General features: G+C 39.9%; 1 protein-coding gene across 4 annotated transcripts in view; it reads right to left on the bottom strand.

Annotated features, from left to right (window-relative positions):
- Positions 1-27,866, bottom strand: part of FAM168A (family with sequence similarity 168 member A) — a 188,537-nt gene that overhangs the window by 10,259 nt on the left and 150,412 nt on the right. For 2 of the 4 annotated variants that reach the window (XM_081278798.1, XM_081278800.1), the window contains 3 exons: positions 15,692-15,772; positions 10,101-10,127; positions 5,102-5,227 (listed from right to left, as the gene is read on the bottom strand). In XM_081278798.1, the coding sequence (XP_081134924.1) occupies positions 5,102-5,227; positions 10,101-10,127; positions 15,692-15,772 (234 nt within the window). The remainder of the gene's footprint in view (positions 1-5,101; positions 5,228-10,100; positions 10,128-15,691; positions 15,773-27,866) is intronic. The other 2 variants (XM_081278799.1, XM_081278801.1) reach the window with 1 other exon arrangement.

Here is a 27,866-nt window from a genome sequence, read left to right as displayed (position 1 = left end):
CTCAGCACCACATAAAAATAAATAAAAATACTGTGTGTTAATCTACAACTAAAAAAATGTTTTTTAAAAAAAGGAATAAAACAAGATGTAGAGGGGCTGGGGATGTAGCTCAGTGATAAGGTACTTGCCTAGCATGTGTGAGGTCACAGGACTCAGGCTCCAGAGCATTGCAAACAACAAGAAAACAAAACAAAACAAAGGCTGGGGATGTAGCTCCTAGGGAGAGTGCTTGCCCAGCAAGGACAAGGTCCCAGGTTCAATTTCCAGTACAGAAAAAAAAGGAAGGGTTTATTTTAAAAACAAAACAAGCCAGGCATGGTAGCACACACCTGTAATCCCAGCAACTCAGGAGGCTGAGGGTAGGAGGATTGCAAGTTCAAGGCCAGCTTCAACAATTTAGCAAAACCCTGTCTCAAAAAATGAAAAAAGGCTCGGGGATGCTACATAGTGGTTAAGTGCCTGGCTTTCTACCTAATTTGATACTTGCGTTCAAAAAAAAAAAAAAAAAAAAAAAGAAAAGAAAAGAAAAGAAAGAAAGAAAGAAAAGGAAGAGTCCTGCCAGGATAAACATCTCGTTTCTATGCAGAAGAGGGCATCCTCAATCGGAAGATGGCTGTCTCTGAAGGTACTACAGCACAGAGCAGTGGTTACAGTCTGAAGACAGACTGACAGTCTGGGGCCAGACCCCAGTCCTGCAATTTAATAGCTATGGAATATATCATCTTCTCACCTGTAAAATGGGGGTAGTAACAGCACCTACCTCATAAAGTTTCTGTGATAAATACATTGATAAATGCAAAGCACTTAGTACAGTGCTGGACGTATTATAAGCATTTCAAACAGGGTAGCTGTTATTATTTCTTTCTCTCTCACTGCATAAAGATAGTAAACTTCCTATTCTGGAGGCATAAAAGCCAAGTCTGGTCTGAATGAATAAAGATAAGAAGTTAAATTATGACTGGTATGGTTTGTTCCAACTTGGAGCAAAGACTCCAGGACTCTAATATTCTAAAATTTTATGGTTGAAATACTATGGTTTTATGATTCTTTATAGAGTTAACAGGACAACACTGCTGGTTACTTTACTTCATGCTCCTAGAGAATGTGCTCTGGAATTTTTATCTTCACCAGGAAAGGTTCTGCAACCCCTCTATACCACAAGGACAACCATATTACAAAGTGCAGGGACTCTCCCTCTGAGGAAAAGGCTCTCAGAGACTGCAGTAGAATCTGCTTTCCACATCTAAGAATAACCTTTTCTGAGAATGTTTCCCTTTCTTCATGTTATGAAATGAGACACATACTCAGAATACAAACAAGTAACCAAAACATCCTTGGCAACCAAAGAGATGCTGATCTAGAAGGCCCTACTTGTCTGTCTAGACAGTTTAGGATGGGAGAAGCAGAGCCACAGAGCTAGAAGAGGTCTTAGAGATCTCCCAGACCGACATAAACATTTCACAGGTTAGAGAATAAATAGATACTAAAAGAGAATGACTGCTCATGGGGACACTTTCTCTAACCACAGTGGTAATCAAGGTTACCGTTTGTGTCAGGAAGATATGAGGCTACAGAAGCTACCCAGGGTCCTCAGCCTAGGCTCCTTCAGAGAGTTCTGCTCACTTCTTTCAGGGAATGTACTCATTTGGACTGGATAATTTCAGAGGGTCTTTCTGAAGATGATGATATTCTGAGTTTCTGAGTATCTCAGTAGGACTTTTATGAGAACATTACTACAGAGGACTTTCTACAACAGACTGGTGGTCCTTAGGGAATAATGAAAATTCCTGTTGTTGTAGTCTGGGTTACTTTAAGTATCACAAAAGTCAGGGTTTCTTAGTTTGTGAATCTAAGTAAAAGAAGTTATTGGGGCTGGGCCCAGTGGCACACACCTGTAATCCCAGGGGCTCAGGAGGCTGAGGCAAGAGAATCGGGAGTTCAAAGCCAGCCTCAGGAAAGGTGAGGTGCTAAGCAACTCAGTGAAACGCTGTCTCTAAATAAAACACAAAATAGGGCTGGGGATGTGGTTCAGTGGTCCAGTGCCTCTGAGTTCAATCCTTGGTACCGTGAAAAAAAAAAAAAAAAAGTTACTGGGCTTCTTGCAAAAAAAAAAAAAAAAAATGGTTTTTACCCAAGTGAACTTAGGCTCACTGATGGCCTGGCAATCCTGAAAGAAATTCTGAATCTGAAGGTCATAATATTAGGACTTCGATATGCTGTGCTTTAAGGACATTAGAGGCTTGCAATCAACCTTCTCCCTTTCAGAGGAAGAATCTAGAGCCTGAAAGGACAGCAATTTCAATTTCCCCCAAATTGCATAACAAATTAATGAAAGCTGTGTCCAGAGTTCAGGGCATGAGTTCTTGTCTTGGACAGAGCTCTTTCTGAGTTAAGGGTTTCTCCAGTTCAATTTTGGGCATTTAGTATATTGGTCTTTGTATCCCCATTTCACTAAGGGCAAAATCATAAGAGGAATTTGATCATTAGAAGTCCCAGCTTTGCCTTATAAAAGAAGCTTTATGATATCTATTGTTTGTCTCAGGTTCCTAACCATAATTTTAGGCTCCATCAAACAGGATAATAAAGAGAGTGTGTATGTTAGCAAGTAAAACTTTTCCAGCCCTCTCTTCAGTCCTTCTTCACTGCTATAAATCTTTCAGTTGTAGAAGCCCTACCACTTTCAAAGGTATTGGTCCTCACATCACAGGTGCCTTTTAGACTAATAGGTTTATTGATCAGTGAGTTTATACGTCTGGACAAAACAAAGCTCTATGTCTGAGTCTTGCCTTGACCTCTGACTCTCCTTGTTGGTAGCTAAACTGAGCACTGAATAAGTAGGAGGGAGACCTATTTAAAAACAGGCTTAGCAAGTGCTGGTGAAACCAAAATGAATTTGTCAAAGCACCCTGAATTTTCTATGGCACTAGAAGCAACAAAATGTGGCAATTAATGGGTCAGTCAATCCCAACTTCATTAAAGAGTTACACAGGTTTAAACATTACTTATTTACAAGAGAGGGATACATTTTGGTCCTTCCCAGGGACTGTGACAGCCTGTCTGAGCGGGGACGTGGTTACTGGACATTTTAATGGAGTTTCAGGAAGCCTTCAGATAGTATAAGGCAAGGCCTTCTGATACTTGGACTGCCTAACTGTGGAAAGGGCTGCCTCTGGAAGAAACTAGATTGCTGATCCTGAAGATATGAGCAAAGGCTTGATGGCAACTACTGGTGAGAGCTGCTGGAGAGGAGGTCCCTGTGGTGGGGAGGATATTGATACAGAGCTGCAAGGTGAGAGAATCAGGAGTCTACTGGTTATTGAGAATGTTTAGGATGAACCAATTCAGGGGCCTCATTTAAAAGACCAAAGTCCAAAGCATGTGCTGCTTATTAGTTGGGCAGCACTGGGCATATTACCTTTTTGAGCCTCAATTTTCTAACTAGGATGAAAAATCCACCTAAATGATTTTTTTTTTTTTGAGAGAGAGAGAGAGAGAGAGAGAGAGAGAGAGAGAGAGAGAGAGAGAGAGAGAATTTTTTTAATATTTATTTTTTAGTTTTTATTTTATTTTTATGTGGTGCTGAGGACTGAACCCAGCGCCCCATGCATACCAGGCGAGTGCGCTACGGCTTGAACCACATCCCCAGCCCCCTAAATGACTTTTAAGATCATAGAGTTGACTAAATGAGAGGGTGCTGGGCAAAGTGGCCCACCTGTAATCCCAGTGACTCAGAAGGTTGATGCAGGAGGACAGCAAGTTTAAGGCCACCCTCAGCAATTTACCAAGGCCCTAAGCAACTTAGTGAGGTCTTATTTTAAAAAAATAAATAAATAAAAAGGGCTAGAGATGTAGCTCAGTGGTAGGTACCCCTGGGTTCAATGCCTAGTATTGCAAAAAAATAAAAATAAATAAATAAGAGGATGATTATGAAAGCACATTATCCAAAAAACAAGCTATACTCTGTAAGCTGATATTGACATCTAGGGGCAAATGATAAGAAGAAGTGACATTGGAGATTTTAAAGAAGAGAAAATACAGTGAATTCTTCTAATCTACTTACTTGGTAGACTAGCAATTCACTGTAATATCAGACTAAAGGCTTATAGCCCCTGCTGGCACAACTCCAAGGCTAAGTCCTCACCATATCCAAAGTCAGCCATTCATCTAAAAGCTCCCATGAGGCACCACGTTCTTCCTTATATGGAATCAAAATGCCACTCAGTAATTTCTAATCACTGGGTCTCATTTCCTCAGTGGAACCACTGTGTGAAAAATCAGAAATATAGGGACTGGGGATGTGGCTCAGTGGTAGAGCGCTCACCTACCATGTGTAGGGCATTGGGTTCGATCCTCAGTACCACATAAAAAAAAATAAAATAAAGGTATTGTGTCTAATTAAAACAAAAAAAATATTTTAAAAAATCAGAAATATAAAGATGATAGCACTAGTTACCCTACTGAGCCTCTAGATTATCATGATCAATCTGACAAGGCCGGCTGGCTTTTGTCAATATATGTACTTTATTCCCATAGTATAGCTTCCACAAGGGCAGTGTTCCTCAAAGGGGGTTGGGTGGGGTGGCATTTACTAAGTTTGGAGACATTTTGGTTGTCATATAGTGCTTTGCTCTTGGCATCTAGGTGTAGAGACCAGGAATGCTGCTAAACATCCTGCAATGCTCAGGACAGTCCCCAACAACAAAGAATTATCTGGCCCAAAAGTCAATAGTGCTGTAGTTAAGAAATCCTGCCTAAGGGGAAATCCCTCTCTGTCCAAACACACAGAGGTCTTCAAAATGTGCCTTCTGTTCTTTCCCTTGAAATGCAGTAATAGTCTTTTCCCAATCCAATTTCTCAGCCAGAAGGAGAGTACTCTTTTTCCCTCCCTCACTGTTGTGTGTCTCCCTAAAGCAGGGTGCATGACCAATGAGATCTTTATTGAATGAGGAAGGCCAACTTTTTGCATGGATAGGAGAACCTTCCAAAGTAGTATTTATATAATAAAGATCATTTTTTAAAAAATCCCCTTTCCTTTCTTTCTAAGAAACAAATCAGTCCCAACCAAGGGGAACAAGGAAAGGAGGAGACAGGCTGTATTTACTGAAAGCCGCAGAGGATGCTTGGTAAGTTCGGTTCTCGGTCCCGGTGTCCACTGGGAGGTGGAAGGTGCCTTCAGTGCCACAGGAAGACGAGTTCTGTGGCCAGGCCTGTTTCATCAGCAGAGTGGCTTAAGGGAAGACACAAGAATGGCATTAGGCAGAAATAAGAAGTGGGCACCACCAATCACAGACATAAAGCAAGGATTTTGTGCTGGACAGAAACATATAACCCAAAGGGCCTGTTCAGACACACAGAATGATTCAGCCTTTCTGAGATGGGTTAGTGGGGTGGGAGCAGTGCTGAAGTGAGCTTCCAGATGGTTGAAAACTGAGGAAATCTGCACTTACGCTAAGAGCATCAGGATTTTCTAGGTACTACTAAAACCATGAACATGTCCATGAATACTGCTTCCTTCTACCTGACCTTCTGGCATAAGACTCTGGTATATTCCTCAGCTACTTTATAATGTGGATCAAGTTGGGAGCCTTTGTGTACTGGGCTATATCAACTCAGCTCCCCTCCTTTTTGTCTGAAATTTCCTCAGGAGGTGTATTTAATAAGTTGTGGAAAAACTTTATTCTTGCTGGAATACCATGTCCTCTAAGTGGACTGAGATGTAGCCATGCAAGCTTAAAAGGCACAGGGCCCTGTGGGTGTGTTCTTAGTTATCCAGTGGGGCACTCCTTGCTAACTCATCCTGGACACCCATCCAAGGTCAGATGAACAAACCTCTGCATATCCCTGAATTATATCCTGCTGAGGTGCTACTGGGTGTCCCACCTGAGACAGCTCATAAATTAGAAATGATCCTTTAGGCCATCCCAAAAGTAAATGCCAACTTGGGGTAGGTGTGAAATAGAGATGAGGCCCAGTATGAGGTCTGTAAAGACTTCCTTGGCTAACTCAAAGCTCAGCTTGAGAAGCTTGAAAAGCTTGAAAGATGATCCTTTATATGTTCTAGAAGTGGGACTGACTCAAAAAACTTACCTTCATGGTACCCAGAGGGGAAGGAGAGAGGAAATAGGGCTCCAAAGGGTAGAAATGCCCAACTTTTTACTATACTTTCAAACACTAGAGAAGAAACATCCTTTACCCAAATTTCTATTTCATTCAAATAAGGTCTTGGGAGTCCTTGGTATGGAATTTTTAAAAGTATATTAGCAGGAGATGGGGTTGTACTGACAATAGTCAAATATAATTGAAACATTTTCACAAGGGGCTAAGGTAAGTCACTGTAGTCTGAGAAGAAAGTATGCCTATATATGCTCTAATTTCACCAGGATATTCTACCTTCAGAGAGATTTCATATCTTCCTCTGACTGTCTGGATAATAACAAATGTCTCTGTTCCTTCAATCACAGAACTGCTAAGGTTAGAAAAGGTCAGGGACTCTACTGTTCTTACTAAACTAAGGCTAGGAGTGCAGCTGTTATATGCTGACTCTGCTTGCATTAATGGCCCGCAATATATACAGCAGATGCTGAAGAATGAGAAGGAAATCATGGGCAGGAAAGTGACACTAAAAGGAGAATTCTGGCAAAGAGAAATGGAGGCCTAGCGGAACTCCAAGTATAGTTCAGGGCCTCTTCTGGATATCCAGACATGGCTCTGCATATACTACAGGAGGAGAGAAGTCCATTTAAAGCAATCATCTTGGGTTCTTTATGGGGGCAGAGGGCTGGTATGAAGGGGATTAACAAAGGATCCAATTAGTGTTGAAAAGCTTATGAAGATGTCTCCAAATTTAGAACTTGACACTCCATGTGGCTGGAAAGCTGAGGCCACCCAACACAACTACCTGAAAGGTTAAACAAGTAAGTTCTGAGGAGTCAGAAAGAATAAGCCCATGCCCATAAGAACCTCATGGGACTCCACCAGTGAGCAGGAGCATTGAATTTGGTTGTATAAATTTGGAGAAATTAGAGGTCCTGATTCATTCCAATTTTTTCCTCCAAGTGGCACATACTTCAACATAATTTGCATCATTAGCCAAAAGTCTGACATTAGCCTGAAGGGCTGTGTGACAAGGTAAATCAAAATTAGCCAAAGAGTACTGAGGTCTAACTGCGCTCAGCACTGAGGGGAGCGCCACCGTGGACAGGAACACAATGTGGGTCACGGTCACTGCACACAAGGTACTTACAATCTAGCTGGGGATGCAACATAGCCACACGCCAACCAGGGAGTGAACAAGACAGCATGATACCCAGTAAAACAATGTTGCAGATTAATCAGGAAAAAAGCAAATGAGATAATGCCTTTGATTGTCTTCCCTAAGTGAACCCTTAGCTAAACTATACATTTTCCTGAATAAAGGGGCATTTTCTTCTGGTTTCATTAAAGAAAACAAACATTATTTTCTATGCCTCCTCTATATATTTGAATACTAAATAATTGAATAAATGTGAAAACTTAAAACCAAATATCAACTTGACCTCCTCATTAGTTAGATAATCCTGTTCTTCTAAGTACAATTCTAACGGCACCCATTCTGTTGGTGGTGCTGATCAGAGCTTAGTTGTGGAATGAAAACAAACCCAACTAAAGCTTTTTAGAAGTATAGTGGTGGAAGAGGCTGCTCTAATAGGAGGGCATATTCTTGGGTGCCAGAAAGAAACCACTTCCTAGAAATGTTTTATATTTTGAACTGTGCGATTGCTATATTTATATGTATATATATGTGTGTGTGTGTATATATGTGTGTGTGTGTGTGTATTACAGTGTGTATTACATGTGAAAAATGTTGTTAAACTGTATACTTAAGATCAGTGTACTATATTATATGTGCCAGCCTTCAAGTCAAAAAGACAGAACAAAAGAGCAGCCAGTCACAGCAGGCAGCCCACATCCAGGTGCTGGGTTGTTCACTTCCCTGGATATGGGACCTTCACACCCTCTGACACTTGAACAATCTGTTAAGCACACTTACAAAGAGGAGAGGCAGCAAGGGACCATCATCCTGAACAATGTACTGAGTCAGGAAATTTGCATTCTTCTATCCTGGGCTCTGCCACTTATTAGCTATGAGATCTTGGGCAAGTCACTTAATTTTTTGGTTATCTCAAAATGGCAATAACTACCATTCACTGATTGCTTCATAGTATTGACATGAGGGTAAAAAATAAAGTGTCACCCAGTTTAAGTTCTGGTAGCTATCTATTCTTCCATCTCCATACTGGTAAAGGGCTTTAATTCAAGCTCTCAGCATCTCTCACCTGAATTGCTCCAACTGCTTCCTCACTGTTCTGTTTGTTTTTAAACCTGTCCCCTCCAATCATTAAGCTACAGCTACAGTGACCTATCTAAGACACAATCAGAAAACCCTCTTTCTTAAGAATATTCCCTGGTTCTCTACTGCATATAGGCTGGTCTGAAGTCCTTATTGCATTCAAGGCCCCATGATCTAGTTCCGATTATCTCACTAGTCTCTCAGTCTCCAGTCTATACTACAGTACACCCACTGATTATCATTCCCAGAATTTGCAGAGGAGCTACACATATCTGTGGTTTTGTCCATACTGCTAGCTCTTCTGGCATGTCTCTTCTCACATTCCACCTGGTAAACTTAGATTAATTCATTAATCATGAGCTGAAGATGCACATGTACTACAAAGTCTTTTCTTCTCTCCACCCAGTGACCACAGCTTCTGCATGCACTCCATGTAGTTGACCACCCTCACCATTCCTGTGATTCTTAGAAGTTCCTGTCCTTGGCTGGCTTATCTGTCTCCCCAATAATCTGCACACTCCTTGAGAATTGGAGAGCTTGTCTTACTGGTCTTTGTATCTTCAAAGGGCCACTTAGGGCCTGCCACAGAATATTTTGTTAAGGGTTCTATCCATACTACTCATGCATCCTCATTTCAGATGCTTTAAGTGGAAGGGTGAAGAAGTCTGAGACCTTCTCTAACTTTTTATGGAAACCTCTGTCCAAGTTCATATATTCTGGGGCAACCGAGAGAGAGAGAGAGAGAGAGAGAGAGAGAGAGAGAGAGAGAGAGAGAGAGAGAGAGAAATAGGTCTGTGGCTTGCAAAATTGAAATAATAAAATTGTAAAAGGATGTGATGTTAGCATTAAAGATATGAAAATATCCATGTGGAATAAAACTTTATCTATAGCCTAGAAACATTAGCAAGTTGCCCAAGATCACACAGCCCACAATAGTGGCAAGAAATTTCACAGCTCATCTTCTGAAAGATGTGCAATACAAAAATTTAATTTCTGACAACTAGATGATCAAGGTTTAAAAGTTGAGAAAGTGTGCAGAGATTTTACAAAAACATTGTCCTCAGCAGCCCAGGTGAGGGTGGTTAAAGTGGCAAGTCCTTCCCATGGTCCCTTCCTGTCTATGACAAAAAGGACCTAGTCAAGTTACACTGCTAGGACCCTCACAGGTGCCCAGAAGTTCCCGTGGTGCCTTGGGCCTGGAGTCCACACTGCCCCAGAACTCAGCTTTTGATCCCTCAACTCATTGGCACACTTGGCTCCCACCTTTCACCATCCCGGAAAATGCCCCAATAATGAGCCCAGAGCTCAAGATCTGAGCTAAGGGAACAGATTGTATTTAAAGTCACCAAGTCTTCAAACATGTCAGACTGCTGATGGAGATAGGAAATCTGATCCTGGGGCAGACTGGTGTTTTAGCATAATCCAGGGACTCCTTCAAAGAGGCTGCCACAAAGCCAACAGAAAAGCCACATATAGACCCTGGAATTTTGGTTCATTTGTTTGAATTCAGCAGCCAGGTTAGGATGAGACGCCTTTTAGTGCCATGATCCTTCATTGCTGCCCTAGGGAAATGGTTCATGTGTGTCTCCAACCCATGATTTTGCACCATCAGACATGTTCCTGCATGCTTTAGGAACTGCTGCTGAGCCACCTGGGGGGAGCCCAAGCCTAGGGGATGGGATTTAGGGAAGAAAGGAGAGGGGTTCTACCATTGTTACAAGATAACACATTCATAGGCCGTAATACAGATGAGGAAAAATAGCTCTCCTACCATAAGCTGAATGCAGGAACTGAAACTCTGTTGGATAGAAATGTTAGTTGAAATTACCACTAAGAATTTGTGCAAAGTTTTACATATTGCAGTTACATATACATTCTTTGGCTTAAGATAGCAGTTTCCCCCAGGCCGCACAAAAAATGGTGACTATATGGGGTATGAAGTACCTCTACCCTGGAGAGGGTGACAGACTTGCCATCCAGGAAAGTTCAATCATTGCAGAGAAAAATCTCCCTGGATGCCATGGCATCTTCCATATAGCTGACCCAGAAGCTGCCTAGATGTGAACAAGACCAAGCTCTTGCTCTTTGTTCATTCATGATAAAAACATGTTTCAATCCTCCCAAGAACCAGAGAGGGTGAAGATGTGATAGATATTAGAGGAAGTGAAAGTTCAGGGACAATACCATCAGCATAGGACTCTTTAGAATTGTTTGTAAAATCCCAGAGAGCTAGGCCCAAGCCTCCAGGACAGTTGGTGCTATACAAGTCTGAATCCCAGCTCTGCTGCTTTTTTAACTGTATAAGTTTGCACAACTTATTTAACCTCTGAACAAAATTTGAGGCAAGCAGCTCCAACACACAGGACTAATATAAAAGGGAACATTTATAGCATGCCTTGCATAGTGCCTGGAAGGAGGCAGGTGTTCAGGAAACAATTCCTTCCCCCTACCATTCTTTAGGCTTGTCATATGCAAAATGGGAATAATATATTTGTACTTTATAGGCATTATGAAACCAGGTGAGATAATAGATAAAAAAATGCTTTTGTATACAGATTCTTGTGAGGCAGTATTATATTTTTATTATACTAGTTACCCTGTTTACCCTCCCTTTTCATTTTCAAGTCAGATTACCATTAATATGATAAACTCTTTGCTCTGGGGATTCTGAAAACCTAGTCTTGGATAGCTTCTGCCTCCTATGGGGCCAAGTAGTTCTTAAATTAAGATTCTTGAAATCATAAAGAACTTGGAAAAAAGCTCCAAGTACCAACATTGCTTTCAGAACCAATCAAAGAACTTCCTTGCATTCTAGACAGATGATATCTTAGGTGCTAAAAATAGATCTGTCTAAAGCAACTTCTTGGTTTCCTTGAAGCAACTGAAAGATATTTAAACCTGAGAGCCTGGTTCCTTTGCAGACATCTGCTCCTGTGATGCAGGCACCTCTCTGCATCACAAATGGCTGGCATTGGCAGGAAGCTGAGAGTAACCTACACTGTCCTCTCTGACCTTGAACCAGCTCCTCCTTGGCAAGAACTTCCCCACTGCAATCAGGAAACCTATGAATACAGAGGCCAGCATCCCACAATATGAAGCAGACCCAGTTTGTGAGTTTGTGAGAGAGAGAGAGAGTGTGTGTGTGTGTGTGTGTGTGTAAAATTCAGAAGGCAAAGGTGTCTCCCCAAGGTCACACCAAAATCAGAAAAGAGTTAGTGCTACAGTCCAGGTTTTCCAACTTTCAGGATGCGGCTTTCTAATACAATGCAGTAGCATTACCCTTTCTTGTGTACTTTGTGGGTTTCTGAGCAAATGGTCTAGGTTACCTCCATTAGCTCCTGAAAATATGTTGACTTTTAAAACACAAAATTGGACTGGGCATGGTGGTGCACAGGAGGATCATGAGTTCAAAGCCAGCCTCAGTAACTTAGCAAGACCCTGTCTCTAAATAAAATATAAAAGGGGCTGGGATGTGGTTCAGTGGTTAAGCACTCCTGGGTTCAATTCCTAGTACCCAAAACCAAACAAACAAAAAGCCATAAAATGGGAAAATCATGTTAGGTGATGACTTTTATTATTTTACTTTTTTTTTACCAGCAGTTTTCCAATCTCTCCATTTTTGTTTTAGTTCATTTTTTCTTTGACAGTCTCAATTTCCTCCTTTCTGCACCACCTTTCCTCTCTACCCTGGTTATTCCAGTTTAACACTTCAATTTCTCTCTGCCAACTGCCTCAACAATAAAGTAGTGGTTTAGAGTTCACATAGCCATGTGACATGATACTGGGCTGTGGAACTTTGAGCTAGTTACTCAACTTCTCTGAGTTTTAGTTTTTCCATTTAGAAAATGGGAGTAACAATAGTACTCACCTCAAAGTTCTGATTTGTTATAAAACAAGTTAACATCTGTAAAGAGTTTAAAATAGTCTCTGACACAAAGGAAGCCTTCAATAAATAATAGCTATTTATTCCTTGTCTTTCCTCTTTCTTGCCAAACAATCTTATAATCTTTCACCAGAAGTGCTGAAAAGAGCCCACTGCTGGGAATTAGAGCCTGGACCAATTCCTGGCCTCCACCTCACTCAGCCTCCAGTGTTACCCTGCTCTGTGCTATATCGTTTAGTAGTTTCCATTCCCACTGTTTCATGTGAGGCTTTTACACTTTGACTTTTATTTTTCCTCTATCCCTCATCACCTTTGTGTCAGCAAATCAAGGCCATTAGATCAGAACTCTCCACTTTCCACTGGGCAATTGATTCTAAACACATTCCCTGTGACTTTTCCTATGATCTGAGAGGAAGAACTGCCCTTCTGTGTGAGGTACCCCACTTCCCCCTGCCACTCAATTCCCCAAAACTAGGAAGAGAACTGAATTCTCGATTTCCCACCCCCAATGCAGCCTCTGTGCAGGCCTAGCTGTGTGGCACTGCTTCTCCCGCATATCTGACTTGTCCCCTCCACTTGCTCCTCCCATCAGTGCTTAATCATGCCTATACCCCCAAAACTTTCTCAACCCCAAGCACCCTTTATAGTCAATGCCATTTTATTTGGCTTTCCCTGGTAGCCAAGCTTCTCGTAAGCATGGCCTCCACCTGCTAAATCTACTTCTCTCCTCCCTGGTTCACCATAGGTTGGTTTCCAGTCTCACCACCTACCTGACTGCTTCCAGTGAGGTGATTGGTGGCCTCCTGACTATCAAGACAATCAATATTCCTCATTCTTACCTCAGCTTCTGCTACAACTTGTTTCACTTTGCTTTAGACTAGTTTACAAAGCCGACTCACAGATCTCATGAAGATTTAAATCACTTACCTATTGTGATAGATTTAATAACCAAAGCTACCATAGTTTTTAAAGATAAAACTTAACAAATTTCATTATTTTTTTCAGAGAGAATTTCTGCAGCTTTTATTGTTGCTGCCTCCTATTATAGATTTTTTGGGAAATATATTTTATTGATTAAAAGAAAACAGAAAATCAATGCTGAGATGTAGATTTTGGTCCATGTATCACCACTTCCCTTATAAGCTCTTAAGGCAGTGACAGCAGCTTCTTCAAGTTTGAATTACCTATAGTGTCTTCCTGACTGCCTCAGGCATAATAGGGCCAAAATGAATATCTGTGTAATGTCACATTTATGTAAGCACTTTAGGGGTTATCATTAGTTATATGTATAAAATAACTCTTGTTTGCAGAAAAAAAAAAGAGGGTCCTATCTGATAACTTCATGATGTGTGTGTGTGAGAGAGAGAGAGATGGAGTGGGGGGTATGGTAAGGATATGATTCCAGGGCTCAAACAGAGATCTTCAAATATAGCCCACATTCATTTCTGCTTTAAATATCCCAGAAGAATGGGAATGAGGGGACTGGGGATGCAGCTCAGCGCTACAGAGCTTGTGTGAGGTCCTGGTTCGATTCCTAATACCATATACACATACATACAAAGGGGAATGACAGTAGAAAGAATACTGGTTTAGTACAAAACATCATGGGACTGAGAGACAGGAAATCTGCCAAGGGTTCTAGTTCATAAGTTGTTGCTGATTCATTGGATAATGTGGAACTAAACACTGTTTCTGGGTTTCTGTAGTCAAGAGGCTTAACTGGAGAAACCTCTGGAATCTTTTCAAGCTTTTAAATTCCATAATAATAATCACTAAACAAGAAAATGGGATGTTAGGATATTCAAGGCCTTTCCAAATCACCTTTTCACATCTTTAGTTAAGATTCATCACCACTTCCCACCCTGGCCCATGCTTCGACTATTCCTATTCACTTCTAAGTCTCTAACAGTGTCATGTTCCCACATTTCCATGTCTTTACCAAGCTTGCTCTGCCTGGACTGCCCAGTCCTCCTTTGTGTGATTAAAAGAACTCCTCCTAGGGCTGGGGATGTGGCTCAGTGGTATAGTACTTACCTAGAATGCATGAGGCTCTGCGTCCAATCCCCAGCAGCTGGGAGTGGGGGAGACTTTCTATTTCTCCCTCAAGTCTCTATTCTTCTATACTCTTACCCCCAGGCAGACTGTGGTTCCCTCTTCTAATATGTATTCCTTTTATAATATTTACTGTATTGTATTGCAATGAATTTGTCTCATGTTAGGCTCCAAAATGGACTGTAAGCTACTTCAGGGAAAGATATCATGTTTTGGGCTGGCGATGTGGCTCAAGTGGTAGCGCACTCGCCTGGCATGCGTGCGGCCCGGGTTCGATCCTCAGCACCACATACAGACAAAGATGTTGTGTCCGCCAATAACTAAAAAATAAATATTAAAAAAATTCTCTCTCTCTCTCTTTCTCTCTCCCCCTCTCTCCCTCTCTCTTTAAAAAAAAAAAAAAGATATCATGTTTTAATTTTTCTATCCCAGTATGGAGGAAAGTCAACGAATAAATACTTGCTGAATAAATGAAGAAGAGTTTCCATAAAACAACTTAAACCCTGAGGTAAGTAGTTACATTTGAATCTCAGAGAGGTGAGGTAACTGCCCAAGGCTTTAATGAATCAGTTGGGTAATCTGGATTTTAACCCAGGATTTTCTAACCATAGAACCTATACATTCTCTTGCTCTTTTTCTTACCCCAGTTCTAGCAATCTAAAGGGCTTCATGCATGCTAGGCAAATGCTCTACCACTGAGCCACACCCCCAGTCCTTTTATTTTTTATTTTGAGAAAGGGTCTTGATAAGTTGTCTAGACTGGCCTCAAACTTGCAATCCTCCTACCTCAGCCACCTGAGTAGTTAGGACACCATGCCCAATTTTCCTGCTCGAGTGTTTAAGTATTGGCTGAGCAAGGGGTTACGATCAGTGTAAGATCTCTGCCCAAATTAGAATAAACCCTTTTAATATTTTCATATCCACTTCAACTTCTATCCAAGAAGTATTGGACATTTATTATTTTTGAAAAACAAGTAGCTTTTCTAAGCTCGAAAACCACTTCTTTACCCTCTGATGGCAAGTCTCTTACTCCCTTCCAAATCTATACCCCGGTATTTGGCTGTATGTGTGTGTGTACACGTGTTCATGTGTTTCCCAGCGGCAGCCTCAGGGGAAACTGAGCAAAGAATGAATTTGGATCTTGCTTGGGAGAGTAGAAAGGGTTCTGTAAGAAGGATGCATGTTTCATACATTCCACTATAGGAGAAATAAGCCAAGCTTAAGACCCAAGGAGAATGAGGAAGATTTTACTTCCAACCCCCACCCTGAGGCTGATCTGCCTCAGTTCCCAGAAGGTATGGACTCCCACAGATTCAAACCAGGATAGGCTGAGCCCAGAGCAATTAAGGACAGGGAAAGGCCAGCAAGTGGGTTTGTTTTCCCACACCTCCCACCCCATTCATCACTGATGCCCCCACTCTGTTTACCTGGAGCATAACTGGGGCTACTGGTTGGGTACAGGCTGGGATTGTAGGCAGGGGCCGCTGCCGGGTAGGCTGTAGGGTAACCTATATAAAGACAAGAAAAGTCTTACTTAGGCAAGGAAAACAACAACACTAACAACAAAGAAGATTTCTAAGGAAACAAATTCAAGTTACAGGCTTGGCTTTCATTTTCTTCACAGGCCATTTCACAGAGCTTTCAGACTCTCAAGAGAAAAGTCATTAATACCATAACTCCAACAAATGCAGATTTTTGGGCCCACTTTAAAAAAAGCAATACATAAAATATGCCTGCATTTTCACTGTAAAAAAAGTGGAAAAAAATTAAAAGAGCTTATGATAAAACCTATATGCTTACTTTCACTTTCTGCCACAAAACTGCTCTGAGAGGTAACCACATTAACAGTTGGGCATCTATTTTTTTCTAGGTAGCTTTCTATGGATTTTATACACATATATTCAGTGGTGTACTGGCAAGTATTTAACAATTGGCTTGAAGAGGTTGGGAGTGGGGTGCTTTTCTAGCATACGCCAATTGCCATGATGTAAATAATCTCACTATGGCCAATTTCAAGCTACCAATATCACTTAAATGAGTAGTTGGGAAGAAATGCTCACAGTCAGCACTCAAGATCACGTACACCAATGCCAGCTCATCATAGCATATCATATACAGTTCTGTTTTTTTTTAAACTTCCATTGTGGCAAAGTAAATATAAAATTTGGAATTTTAACCATTTATGTATACAATTCAGTGACATTAATTACATTCACAATGTTGTGCAACTATCATCAGTATCTGTTTATATAACCTTTTATCATCCCACATAAAACCTCTGTGTCTGTTAATAATAATTTCCCACTCCCCACAACCCCTACCCTGGTAATCTTTAATTCACTTCCTATCTCTACAATTTCTCCCCATCCTCACCAATGCTTTTTTTTTTTAATTATAGCTTTTACAGTTAGTGTGAAGTGGTATCTTATAATTTTGATTTATATTTCCCTAATAATTAATGATGTTTAACACCTTTTTATGTGCTTGTTGGCCATGTATACATCTTCCTTTTTTTTAACCAGGGATTGAATCCAGGGGTCCTCAATCACTGAGCCACATTCCCAGCCCTTTTTATTTTGAGACAGGGTCTCACTAAATTGCTGAGGCTGAACTGAGCTTCTGATCCTCCTTGCCTCAGCTTCCTGAGCTGCTGGGATTACAGGTGTATGCCACTGGGCCTGGCTTGTATATCTTCTCTGGAGAAATGTCTACCCAAATCATTTGCCCATTTTTGTAACTGGGTCATCTTTTTGCTGTCACACAATGTAGGAGTTCTTTATATATTCTGAATATTGAGCCATTACCAAATAAATAATTTGCAAATATTTTCTCCAACTCTGTGGGTTCTCACTTGATAATCCTTTCAATGCAATTTTTAAAGTCCAATTATCTACTTCTCTTTTTGCTACTTGTGCTTTTGTAATATATCCAAGAATCTATTGCTAAAACCAAGGCCATAAAGATGTTGGTTTTCTTCTAAGAGTTTTATAGTTGGGGGCTTTTGAGTTAATTTTTGTGTATGGTATGAGGTAGAGGTATATATAGTTTTATAACTTACTGTTTCATTTAAACATAAACATTTGGGCTGGGGATATGGCTCAAGCGGTAGCGCGCTCGCCTGGCATGTGTGCGGCCCGGGTTCGATCCTCAGCACCACATATAAACAAAGATGTTGTGTCCGCCAAAAATATTGAAAATAAATATTGAAAAATTCTCTCTCTCTCTCTCTCTCTCTCTTTAAAACAAAACAAAACAAATAAAAAAATAAACATAAACATTTTCCCACATAATCACATATTATTAAAAAACTTTATTTTTAATATCTTTATACTATTCCATTACACAGATATATCAAATCACTTAACCATTACCCTGCTTTTAGATGTTTAGGTTGTTTGAAATTTTCATTTTTATTATAGCTAACAACATCAAGTAAACTAAATAAACCTTTGGCTGCAACTCTATTTCTTAAAAAAATAGGTCTAAAAGCAAATTAAATGTCCTTATCTATCAACAGACATATTAAATGAATATTGTAGCCACTACAGAGAGTTTCCAAGAATCATCTTATGAAACCTCTTCATAGAAGCCAGGCACAGTAGTGCACACCTATAATCCCAGAGGCTTGGGAACTAAGGCAAGAGGATGGAGAGTTCAAAGCCCATGTCAGCAGCTCAGTGAGGCCCTAAGTAACTCAGTGAAACCTGTTTTCTAAATAAAAAATAAAAAGGGCTGGGGATGCAACTCAGTGGTTAGGTTAAATCAGCCCTTAGGTTAAATCCCTAGTACCCTCCCACACAAGAAACCCAAATCTCTTCATAGGTAAGGCTCAGTGCTAAGAGCCCTTACCTAGAATTAGAGAAGCTCTGACTTCCATCTCATACCACAAAACAAATAATCTCTTCATAAGTCTCCAAATCCAAGTAATGATAAGATGGAAATATTAGTTATCACATTTATTCAGTACATATTATATAGATGTACTAAAATATCACATATACCTCATAAATATGTACAATTATTATGTGTTAATTAAAAAAGAATTTTAAATGCTTAATGAAATGTAAATGTTAACTAATCTGATATGATTTTTGCATACTGATATGTGTTTAAATTATCACATTGTATCCCTAAATTTGTACAATTAAAATAATAATAATAAATTAAAGCTAATCTTAAGCTTAGAAAAATATTAGTACTAGAAGTGAGATTCCTAAGGCTATTTTTATAATTCATCCATTGAACAAATATTTGATTATCAATTCTGTACCAGACACTGGTTTAGGGAACAAAACTAAGACCTCTGCCCTTGTGGAACTTATAGTCTAAGCAGGGGAAAGAAGGCAATGGATAAATAGGAAATATAAACAAAATTTGGGGGATTTCTAAGTACTGGTGTTTTAATAATGTATCTTTGTTAATATGCTGGTCCTTAACTTCCAACTCCAAAGAGAATTCATTTCTGAATTCATCTTCAATCATTTTCTGATCTTCGAATTGAGATAATCAATGTGTCAGTTCATTAGCAATTGCTATGGAAAAAAAAAAAAAAGGCAGGATGAAAAACACCAGAATTGCCACTGTCTAGGTTGAGAGCACTGCAATATTAAATAGGATTATCAGGGTAAGAAACTGAGAAGGTAAGATTTCCACAAATTTGAGGGAAATGATATGGTTAATCAAACAAAAAGCCGAAGCATTTCAGACAAAGAAAACAATCAATGCAAAGGGCCGAAGTTGGGGAGCATAAGGGACACAGCAGAGGAACAGCAGAGGCTGGAGTGGAACAAATGAGGGATACAGTAGTAGTAGCAGAGGGAGTAAGAAAGATAAAGAGCTATTCAGTTCATGTATGGCCTTACAGGCTACTATGAGGACTACAACTTTTATTCTAAGTGAAATGAGAATCTGTCACAGGGTTTTGAATAGAATAACATGATCTGACTTATGTGAAAAGGGTCATTCTGATGGTTGTGCTGAAAAGAGAGTACAAGGGGGCAAGGATAGAGAAGCATGGAGACCAGCAGGGAGCTATTGCAAACTCCTGGCACTAGATGGTGGGGCTCAGACCAGGACAGCAGTAGTGCAGCTGATGAGAAGTGACAGGCTAAGTCCTCAAATACTTTGCTGCACTGCCTTCTAGAAAAACTATCAATTTGAACTTACACTAGCAGTATAAAAGTGCCTGTCTCACTACTTACTCCCTGCAGTTTTTAAATGCTCTTTGGTATTTTGACTGACAATGAAAAGCTGGTTTTAAAAGTCAAAGATTAAATCCCTAAATCCCTAAAAGCTTCTTTGGGATTTGTAAATATTGGAGCTTTAATAATGTATCTTTGTTAATATGCTGTTCCCTAAATCTTTTCCAACTCCAAAGAAAATGCACTTCTGAATTCATCTTTGATCATTTCTGATTTTGGAACTGAGGTAACCAACTTGTCATTTAATTAGCAATCAGGAGGTATGTCACTCTGCAGAAGAAAGTCAGGGTCTAAGCTGGAAAGCTAAGTGATCAGTCTTATGGATGGAATCTATACTCAGCTTCAAGTGAGAGACTGCAGCATGGGTAATCACTGTTCTGTCACCTCATATGCTATTTACTTCAGGGGCAATTATAGGATCTTCCTTAAATGTTTCCAAGCAGAATTATTTTTAATTCACATAGAATGGCAGCACTATAGGGGTTTTATTTTGTTGACTCTTCTTCATTTTATGGGTGACGTTCATAGGCCCAGAAAAGGGAAGGGACTTCTAGGATCACAGACTGCTGAGGTTAGAAGGCACCTTAAAATCCCTTTAGCCCAATCTTGTATTAGGAGGAGTTAGTGCTTCCATTACAATAACCTCAATGAAATCATTTATCCCAAACTTACATCTTTACTGACAGTAAAGGCCTTCTTTTCCTAAGATCCCCTACTCCACTGTGAGACCACTCTGTCCAAAAATGCCTTCTCATACTGCTCCAAAGTCTGACTACCTGTAGCTTCTACTTTTTAGAACACAAAAATTTGAAGATACATAGTTGCCTTAACACATTGTACTTCACACTATAATTATTACACTGTACACTTCAAAGCCTTGTTTTCATTTCCTATCCTACACCCCTCTCCCCAAACTGTAAGCTCCTTGAAGGCACAGCTATGTCTCATTTGCTTGTATACAATACCTCTTGGTCAGTCCCCCTTCCCACTTCCCACTCAGCTCATCAAATCACCACTCCCCTCAGCCTGGACAGTAAGCTCAGAGCTTCTCAAATGCTGGGTGGCTGATAGCCTGCGTAGCCAGCAGGGAATATCCTTTCCCTACTATCAACTTTGTCCAAAAAGGAAATCACAGATAAATTGGGTTCCTTCCCTACTCTTTTCTGGTTTTCATTTTGTTTATTTCATTTCCTTGTCTCAACTGATATTTTTCATCCTGCTGCTTCTACTGATGATGATATCTGCATCTTTAATACCAAGCACAGATAAGGCAAAGAATAGGTATACGTACTCAATGAAGAGATTATCAAGGGGTTGTTTTCTGCAATGATGAGTGGCTCTCTGTGTGTGTGTGTGTGTGTGTGTGTGTGTGTGTGTGTGTGTGTTGGGGATTGAACTCAGGGCCTCATGCATGGTATATGTGAGAAAGTCCAGTGGTCCATTTTCAGAATACAATATTTAGTCTTAAATGTAAAATTAGGACATAAGAAAGGAAAGGCAGCTGGAGGGGAAATAGAGCAGAATGGAAAGTTTCAAGCAGTTAACTCACAACAGCACCATAGTCAATGACTGTGACAGATCTGAAATCCATGTACCTAAACAGCCCTTTGACAAAACAGGAGGTGGGGAAAGGAGTCTGTCTGACCCACAGAGATAAAGATCTGTTAAGAAATAATAACTTAGGCCAGGTGTGGTGGTGCACACCTGAAATCCCAGCAGCTCGGGAGTCTGGGACACGAGGATTGTGGGTTCAAAGCCGCCTCAGCAACAGCGAGGTGCTAAGCAACTCAGAGAGACCTTATCTCTAAATAAAATATAAAATAAGGCTGGGGATGTGGCTCAGTGGTTGAGTACCCCTGAGTTTAATCCTGGTACCCACCTCCCAAAAATAAAAAGAAATAATAACTTAGGTAAAAAAGTAAGAGCTTGTATATGTGCCAAAGGTACTCAATCCAAGAAGACTTTCTCCCCGCAAGAGAACAAAGGGAGATGGGAACAGCTAAGGTATAAATTTATTCTTTAAATAACACAATAGGAGACAGTAAAACCTAGGCAACTTTTGAGAAGACTGTGTACCTCACAATACTCAGCCAATGAGGAATGGGTGTGTGTGTGTGGGGGGGGGGCGGTAGGACTGTCAGGAGCTAACCTGGATACACACGCCTTTAAGTCCTGATACCCAGGGGCATTGAACAATTGTTGCCTTCAGCAGTAACTTGGGTGTTCCCCCAGCTGGGACAACAAGGTGTGGCTCCAGGAGTAGGCATCACCAGCTGGAGTTGAGTTACACTTACCTGTTCCTTAGTAAGTAATCCAACCCCTTTGCCCTTTTGGGGATAGAATGTTCCATGGAACCTCCCCTTGTGTGTCTCCCATATAAGAAAAAAGAATTCCTGTGCTCATTCTCTTTCCACGGACCCTTAAGGTCAGAGAGCCATCATGGATTTTGAAAAGGTACTTCTGTGTGTTTGCATGCTTTCTTTGTCTTTTTTTTTTAAGAGAGAGAATTTTTTTAATATTTATTTCTTAGTTTTCGGTGGACACAAACATCTTTATTTTTATTTTTTATGTGGTGCTGAGGATCGAACCCAGCGCCCCACGCATGCCAAGTAAGCTCGCTACCCCTTGAGCCACATCCCCAGCCCCTCTTTGTCTTTTTTTTTTTAAGTTATTGGAATAGTCAGATTTTGTGAACCCAGCATTAGATCGCCAGCTAGGATAGATGGCAATAAAGGACCTTGCACACTAGGGGATAAAATGCTAATTGTAACCATTCTGGGTATGCCTGCTCAACCAGACACCTGATTTTGCAAGACTGTCATCAAAGCCTGTTGTTGTTGTTGTTGTTATTGTTGTTTTGTTTTGTTTTTAGTTTTTTTTTTCCCCTGTACCTCTTGTTTCTGAGCCCCTTGTTTGGGTTTGGGCGGGTGAGCATGTTTCTCACACTAGGCAAGGATTCTATCACTGAGCTACATACCCAGCCCTTTTTTCTCCATGAGTTTTATGAAGGTTTTTTTGTTTTGTTTTGTTTTGTGATGCTGGAAACTGAACACAGGGTGTTATGCATGCTAGACAAGCACTCTAGCTCTGAGCTATAACCCTAGCCTGAGTGGTTTAAAAACAAATGAAACAAATTCAACAGGTCTCTGGCTTTGAGATGGTCACCAACTGATGAAGGAGAAAGATAAGAGGATAGAAAGTTGTGGAAAGGGGCAGAGATAAGTGGACAGTTAGAATATAGTCTGAAATGTGCCATGACAAAGTTAGACTGGTCAGAGAAGAGACTTTCATTAATCATCATTATTTAGATCTATTGTCAGTTAGGAATTATCCTGGGCAAAGTATCCCTGGATGTAAATTAAAAAGAGAAAGAAGGGCATTCCAGATGAAAGTAGCATTTTGAGGTCATCCACCACTGGCTTTACTTATGCCCTCCTTGGCTCTGAGAGGTAGAACTGATATTTTAACCAAACCCCTTGTCTTCAAGGGCTTGAACTTAAAATTTTGCCTTCTTGTGACCATGTCTCCTTTTATGGTAGTTGCCCTAACCTTCCTTTCTGACTCCATCTGTCCACTAATCATACTTGGCTTTTTATATTGCTATACTTCTTGCCTGAACTTCTGATTCATATAGTATCTAACTGCCTTCTTGACATCTCTACTTGGATGCTTGCTAGATATGAAGGCTTTGCAGTACAGCGGGATTGCAAGTTCAAAGCCAGCCTCAGCAATGGTGAGATGCTAAGCAACTCAGTGAGACCCTGTCTCTAAATAAAACACAAAAGATGGCTGGGGATTTGGCTCAGTGTTGAGAGACCCTGAGTTCAATCCCGGTACCAAAAAAAAAAGAGTGGCCCCTGATAGCTGGGAGTGTATGTCAGTAGTTGAGCACTTGCTTAATACAAATGAGCCCAGGAAAGGGAAGGGCAGGGCAGGGAAAGAAAGGGAAAAGAAGGGCAGGAGGGAGAAAATTTTTTAAATTGTGAGTGGAGCTGAGTGCAATGGCACATACCCATAATCCCAGTGGCTTGGGAGGCTGAGGCAGGAGGATCACAGAGTCAAAGCCAGCCTCAGCAGCTTAGTAAGGCCCTAAGCAACTTAGCAAGACCCAGTCTCAAAATAAAACATCAAAAGGGCTAGGGATGTGGCTTAATGGTTAAGTACTTCTGAGCTCAATCCCTCATACAAAAAATGAATGAATGAATGAACGTATGAATGAATAAATAAAAACTGTGTGTGGGCTCTAGATCCAGACTGCCTAGGTTTGAATTCCAACAATAACATTAATTAACCTCTCTGTGCTTTAGTTTTCCCATCTGTAAAATGAGGCTAATAATATCAAATATCTACAGAAAAACTAAAATGCCTAGGAATAAATTTAACCAAGACAGTAAATGAACTCTACAATAAGAGTTACAAAATAGTGATGAAAGAAACAGAAAGGCAAAAATAAAGAGACCTCCCAAGTTCATGAATCGGAAGAATTGATTAATATTGTTAAAATGTCAAAGTGATTTGCAGAGTTAATGTAATCTCCATTAAAATACCAGTGTCATTCTTCAAAGAAATGGAAAACTGCATTCTAGAATTCACATGGAACCATAAAAGACCAAAAACAGCTAAAGCAATCTTGAGTAAAAAGAACAAAGCTGGAAACAACATGATACTGGCTCCTAAGACCTACTACGAGGCTATAGTAACAAAACAACATGGTACTGGCATAAAAATAGACACCTAGTAGCTAGGGGTGTAGCTCAGTGATAAAAGCACATGTATGAGGTCCTAGGTCAATTCTTAGTGTCCTCCCCCAAAGAAAAATAACACTGACACATAGACCAATGGAACAGAATACATAACTCAGATATAAATTCATACATCTATAGCCAACTGATTTTCTAAAAAAGCACCAAAAACATACATTGGAGAAAGGGCAGCCTTTTTTTTTTTTTTTTTTTATTTATTTTTTTTTTAGTTCTCGGCGGACACAACATCATTGTTGGTATGTGGTGCTGAGGATCGAACCCGGGCCGCACGCATTCCAAGCGAGCGCGCTACCGCTTGAGCCACATCCCCAGCCCGAGAAAGGGCAGCCTTTTAGTGGTGCTGAGGAAACTGAAATCCCTATGTAGAAGAATTAAACTAGACCCTCATCTTTCACCCTACAAAAGATCAATAAAACAAAGAGCTGTTTTTTTGAAAATCAGTGAACATTTAGCTAGACGAAAGATGGGGGGGGGCAACTAAATAAAATCAGAGATAAAAAGAAGACTGATATCTCAGGAGTTAAAGAATCATTAAGGTCTGTTATGAACAAATACATGCCAACAGATTAGAAAACCCAGAAGAAACGGATAAACTTCTGGACATATCTAAGCTACCAAAATTGAACCATGAAGGTGTAGAAAACATAAACAAATCAGTAACAAGTAATAAAACTGAACCAGTAATAAAGTCTCCCAAAAAAGAAAAGCTCAAGACTGGATGGCTTCACTGCTAAAATATACCAAACTTTTAAAGAACTAAATAGCATTCTTTTTTCAGACTACTTCAAAAACTTGAAAGAGGGGGAACTAAAAAAGATTTATACCATGATCAAGTGATGCAAAGATAGTTCAACATATGCAAATGAACAAACATGTCAATCATATTAGCAAAATTAAAGACAAAATCATGATTATCAATAGATCCATAAAAGCATTCAATAAAATCAAACCTCTGTAATAAAAACTCAACAAATTACAGAAGATAATGCATCTCTTCTTAATAAAGGCCATATAAAACAAACCCACAGGGCTGGGGATGTGGCTCAAGCGGTAGCGCGCTCGCCTGGCATGCGTGCGGCCTGGGTTCGATCCTCAGCACCACATACAAAGATATTGTGTTCGCCGAGAACTAAAAAATAAATATTAAAAAATTATCTCTGTCTCTCTCTCTCTCTCTCTCTCTCTCTCTCCCCCCCCCCCCCGCCACTCTCTCTTTAAAAAAAAAAAAAAAAAAAAAACAAACCCACAGCCCATACCATACTAAACAGGAAAAAGCTGAGAGTGTTTCTCTGAGATATGGGACAAGACAAGGATGTCCACTTTTGTTGCTATATTCAATACAGCACTGCAAGTCAGAGCAATTAGGAGAGAAAGAAATAAAAGGCATCTAAGCAAGAAGGGAGGAGTCAAATTATCCTCTATGCAGGTGACATGACTCTATAAATAGAAAACCGAAAGACTGGTAGAACTGATAAATGAATTCAGTAAAGTAGCAGGATACAAAAATCAGCATTCAAAAGTAAGTAGTACTTTAATATATCAGTAGCTAACTTGCTGAGAATGAAATTAAGAAAGCAATCCCATTCACAATATCTACAAAAATAAAAAATCCAAGATAATACAATACGTTGCTAGAAGTATTAAACTAGTTAAGACCCAAAGTGCTGGGGCCAAGTACATAGTTAAGCCTTTTTTAAAAAAATATTTTTTATTAGTTGTTGATGGACCTTTATTTTATTTATTTATATGTGGTGCTGAGAATTGAACCCAGTGCTTCAGACATGCTAGGCAAGCACTCTACCACATAGCCACAACCCCAGCCCCCATAGTTAAGCCTTTTAGGAAAGTTAGCTATTATTATTTCAAACATAAAAGACTAAGAATAAATGTTTGCATCTTATCTTCCCAAACTTGTTCTCCATGGTTTTCTCTATAGCATTAGATGGTAATTCATTCTTCCAACTCTCAAGGCAAGTCTTAGAATCATTCTTGACTATTCTTTCTTTCCCATCTACATCCAATCCATTAACAAATCCTTTCAACTCCTTTTTTCAAAATATATTTAGAATCTGATCATATCTCACTGTCTACACAATTTCTATCCTAATTCAAATCATCATTAATACCCACCTAGATTACTGTAATAGCTTCATAGCTGGTCCCCTGGATGATCCCATATGGTCTGTTTCATACAGTAGCCAAAGTGATCCTATTAAAACATTAAGTCATGGGGCTGGGATTGTGGCTCAGTGGTAGAGTGCTCGCCTAGCTGTGCGAGGCCCTGGGTTTGATCCTCAGCACCACTTAAAAATAAAATAAAAATATTGTGTCCAACTACAACTTAAATATATATTTAAAAAAATAAGTCAGGTCACAGAACTCCTCTCTTTAAGTCCCAAAGTAGCCCACATGACAATGATAGCCAAATCTCTTTCAACAACCTGGGTCCCTGCTACCTGTGTAACCTCCTCTCCTATTGCCTCCTTGCTAATCTTCTCTGGCCACAATGGCCTCCTTGACATTCCTCAAATGCACCAAGCACTTTTCCAATTCAGAGCCTTTAAGTTTGTTGCTTCCTCTTCCTAGAACTTTGTTCAAAGGTCTCCTTACAGTCTTTCTAAAACAGCATTCCATCATTTTCTATGCTCTTTGATCTGCTTTTTTTTTTGTAGTACTAAACCCTGACATCATATATGCTTGTTTATGTGATCACTGTCCATCTCCCACCACTACAATGTAAGCTAACAGTCAAGCTTGCTAATTTGTGGATTCCTTGCTAAAAGTCTCCTCTTACCACACTCCAAAGGCTCTCCCCCTACAGGCTCAGTCTCAGCCCTGTGAGTATAGTACATTATAGACCCTAGGTCCCCAAGATTGACTGGATCTGCTGAAGTACATCAGTAGTAAAGCATACTGAATTGAAATAACATATGTGTATATTTCACCCATTGCTCATACAAAAAAAATTTTTTCACACCTGTTTTTCATTTGATCTTAAAATTAACCCTAATATTATTTCTCCCATTTTGTAGATAAGCAAACATAAGCTCAGAGGTGAAGTAACTTTTTGACTAAGATTATCCAGTTTTTCAGTGCTAAAACTGTGAAAGGTACCCCCAAATCAATGCATTTTCCACACCTTCCAAATAACTATAACTGGGACCTTGGAAACAAATGTACCTCTTCTGTGGGTTTGTCTGTGTTTTCTTTTTTTGCAGTATTAGGGACTAACCCAGGGCTGCTTTACCACTGAGTTATACCCCAATCCCTTTCTAGCTTTTATTTTGAGACAGGATCTTGTTAAATTGCTGAGGCTGGCCTCAAACTTGTGCTCCTCCTGCCTTGGTCTCCTGAACTACTGAGATTAAAGAAACACACCAATGTATTTGGCTGTATTTATATTTTTTGAAGGTCAAGAGGGAAGAAAATAAATGGATACAAGCGAGATTTTCTCTTTTACAGTCCAAAGGCTATAGTAGTGATTGGGTTTCCTGAGATCTTGATGTGTACATTTTAATTTCTTTGTAAATGTCAATACAATTTAATCCTCTTTTCTTGTTCTTACTGGGATTAAAACTAAAGAAATATAAAGTTATTTTTTGATTAATATGGAAATTAGAAATTACTCTCAGCAGAAA

The sequence above is a fragment of the Spermophilus citellus genome (assembly GCF_964194105.1).
Source record: "Spermophilus citellus genome assembly, chromosome: 2".
Taxonomy (NCBI): Eukaryota; Metazoa; Chordata; class Mammalia; order Rodentia; family Sciuridae; genus Spermophilus; species Spermophilus citellus.
The sequence above is the reverse complement of the archived record's forward strand: the minus strand, read 5'-3'. Positions and strand labels throughout refer to the sequence as shown.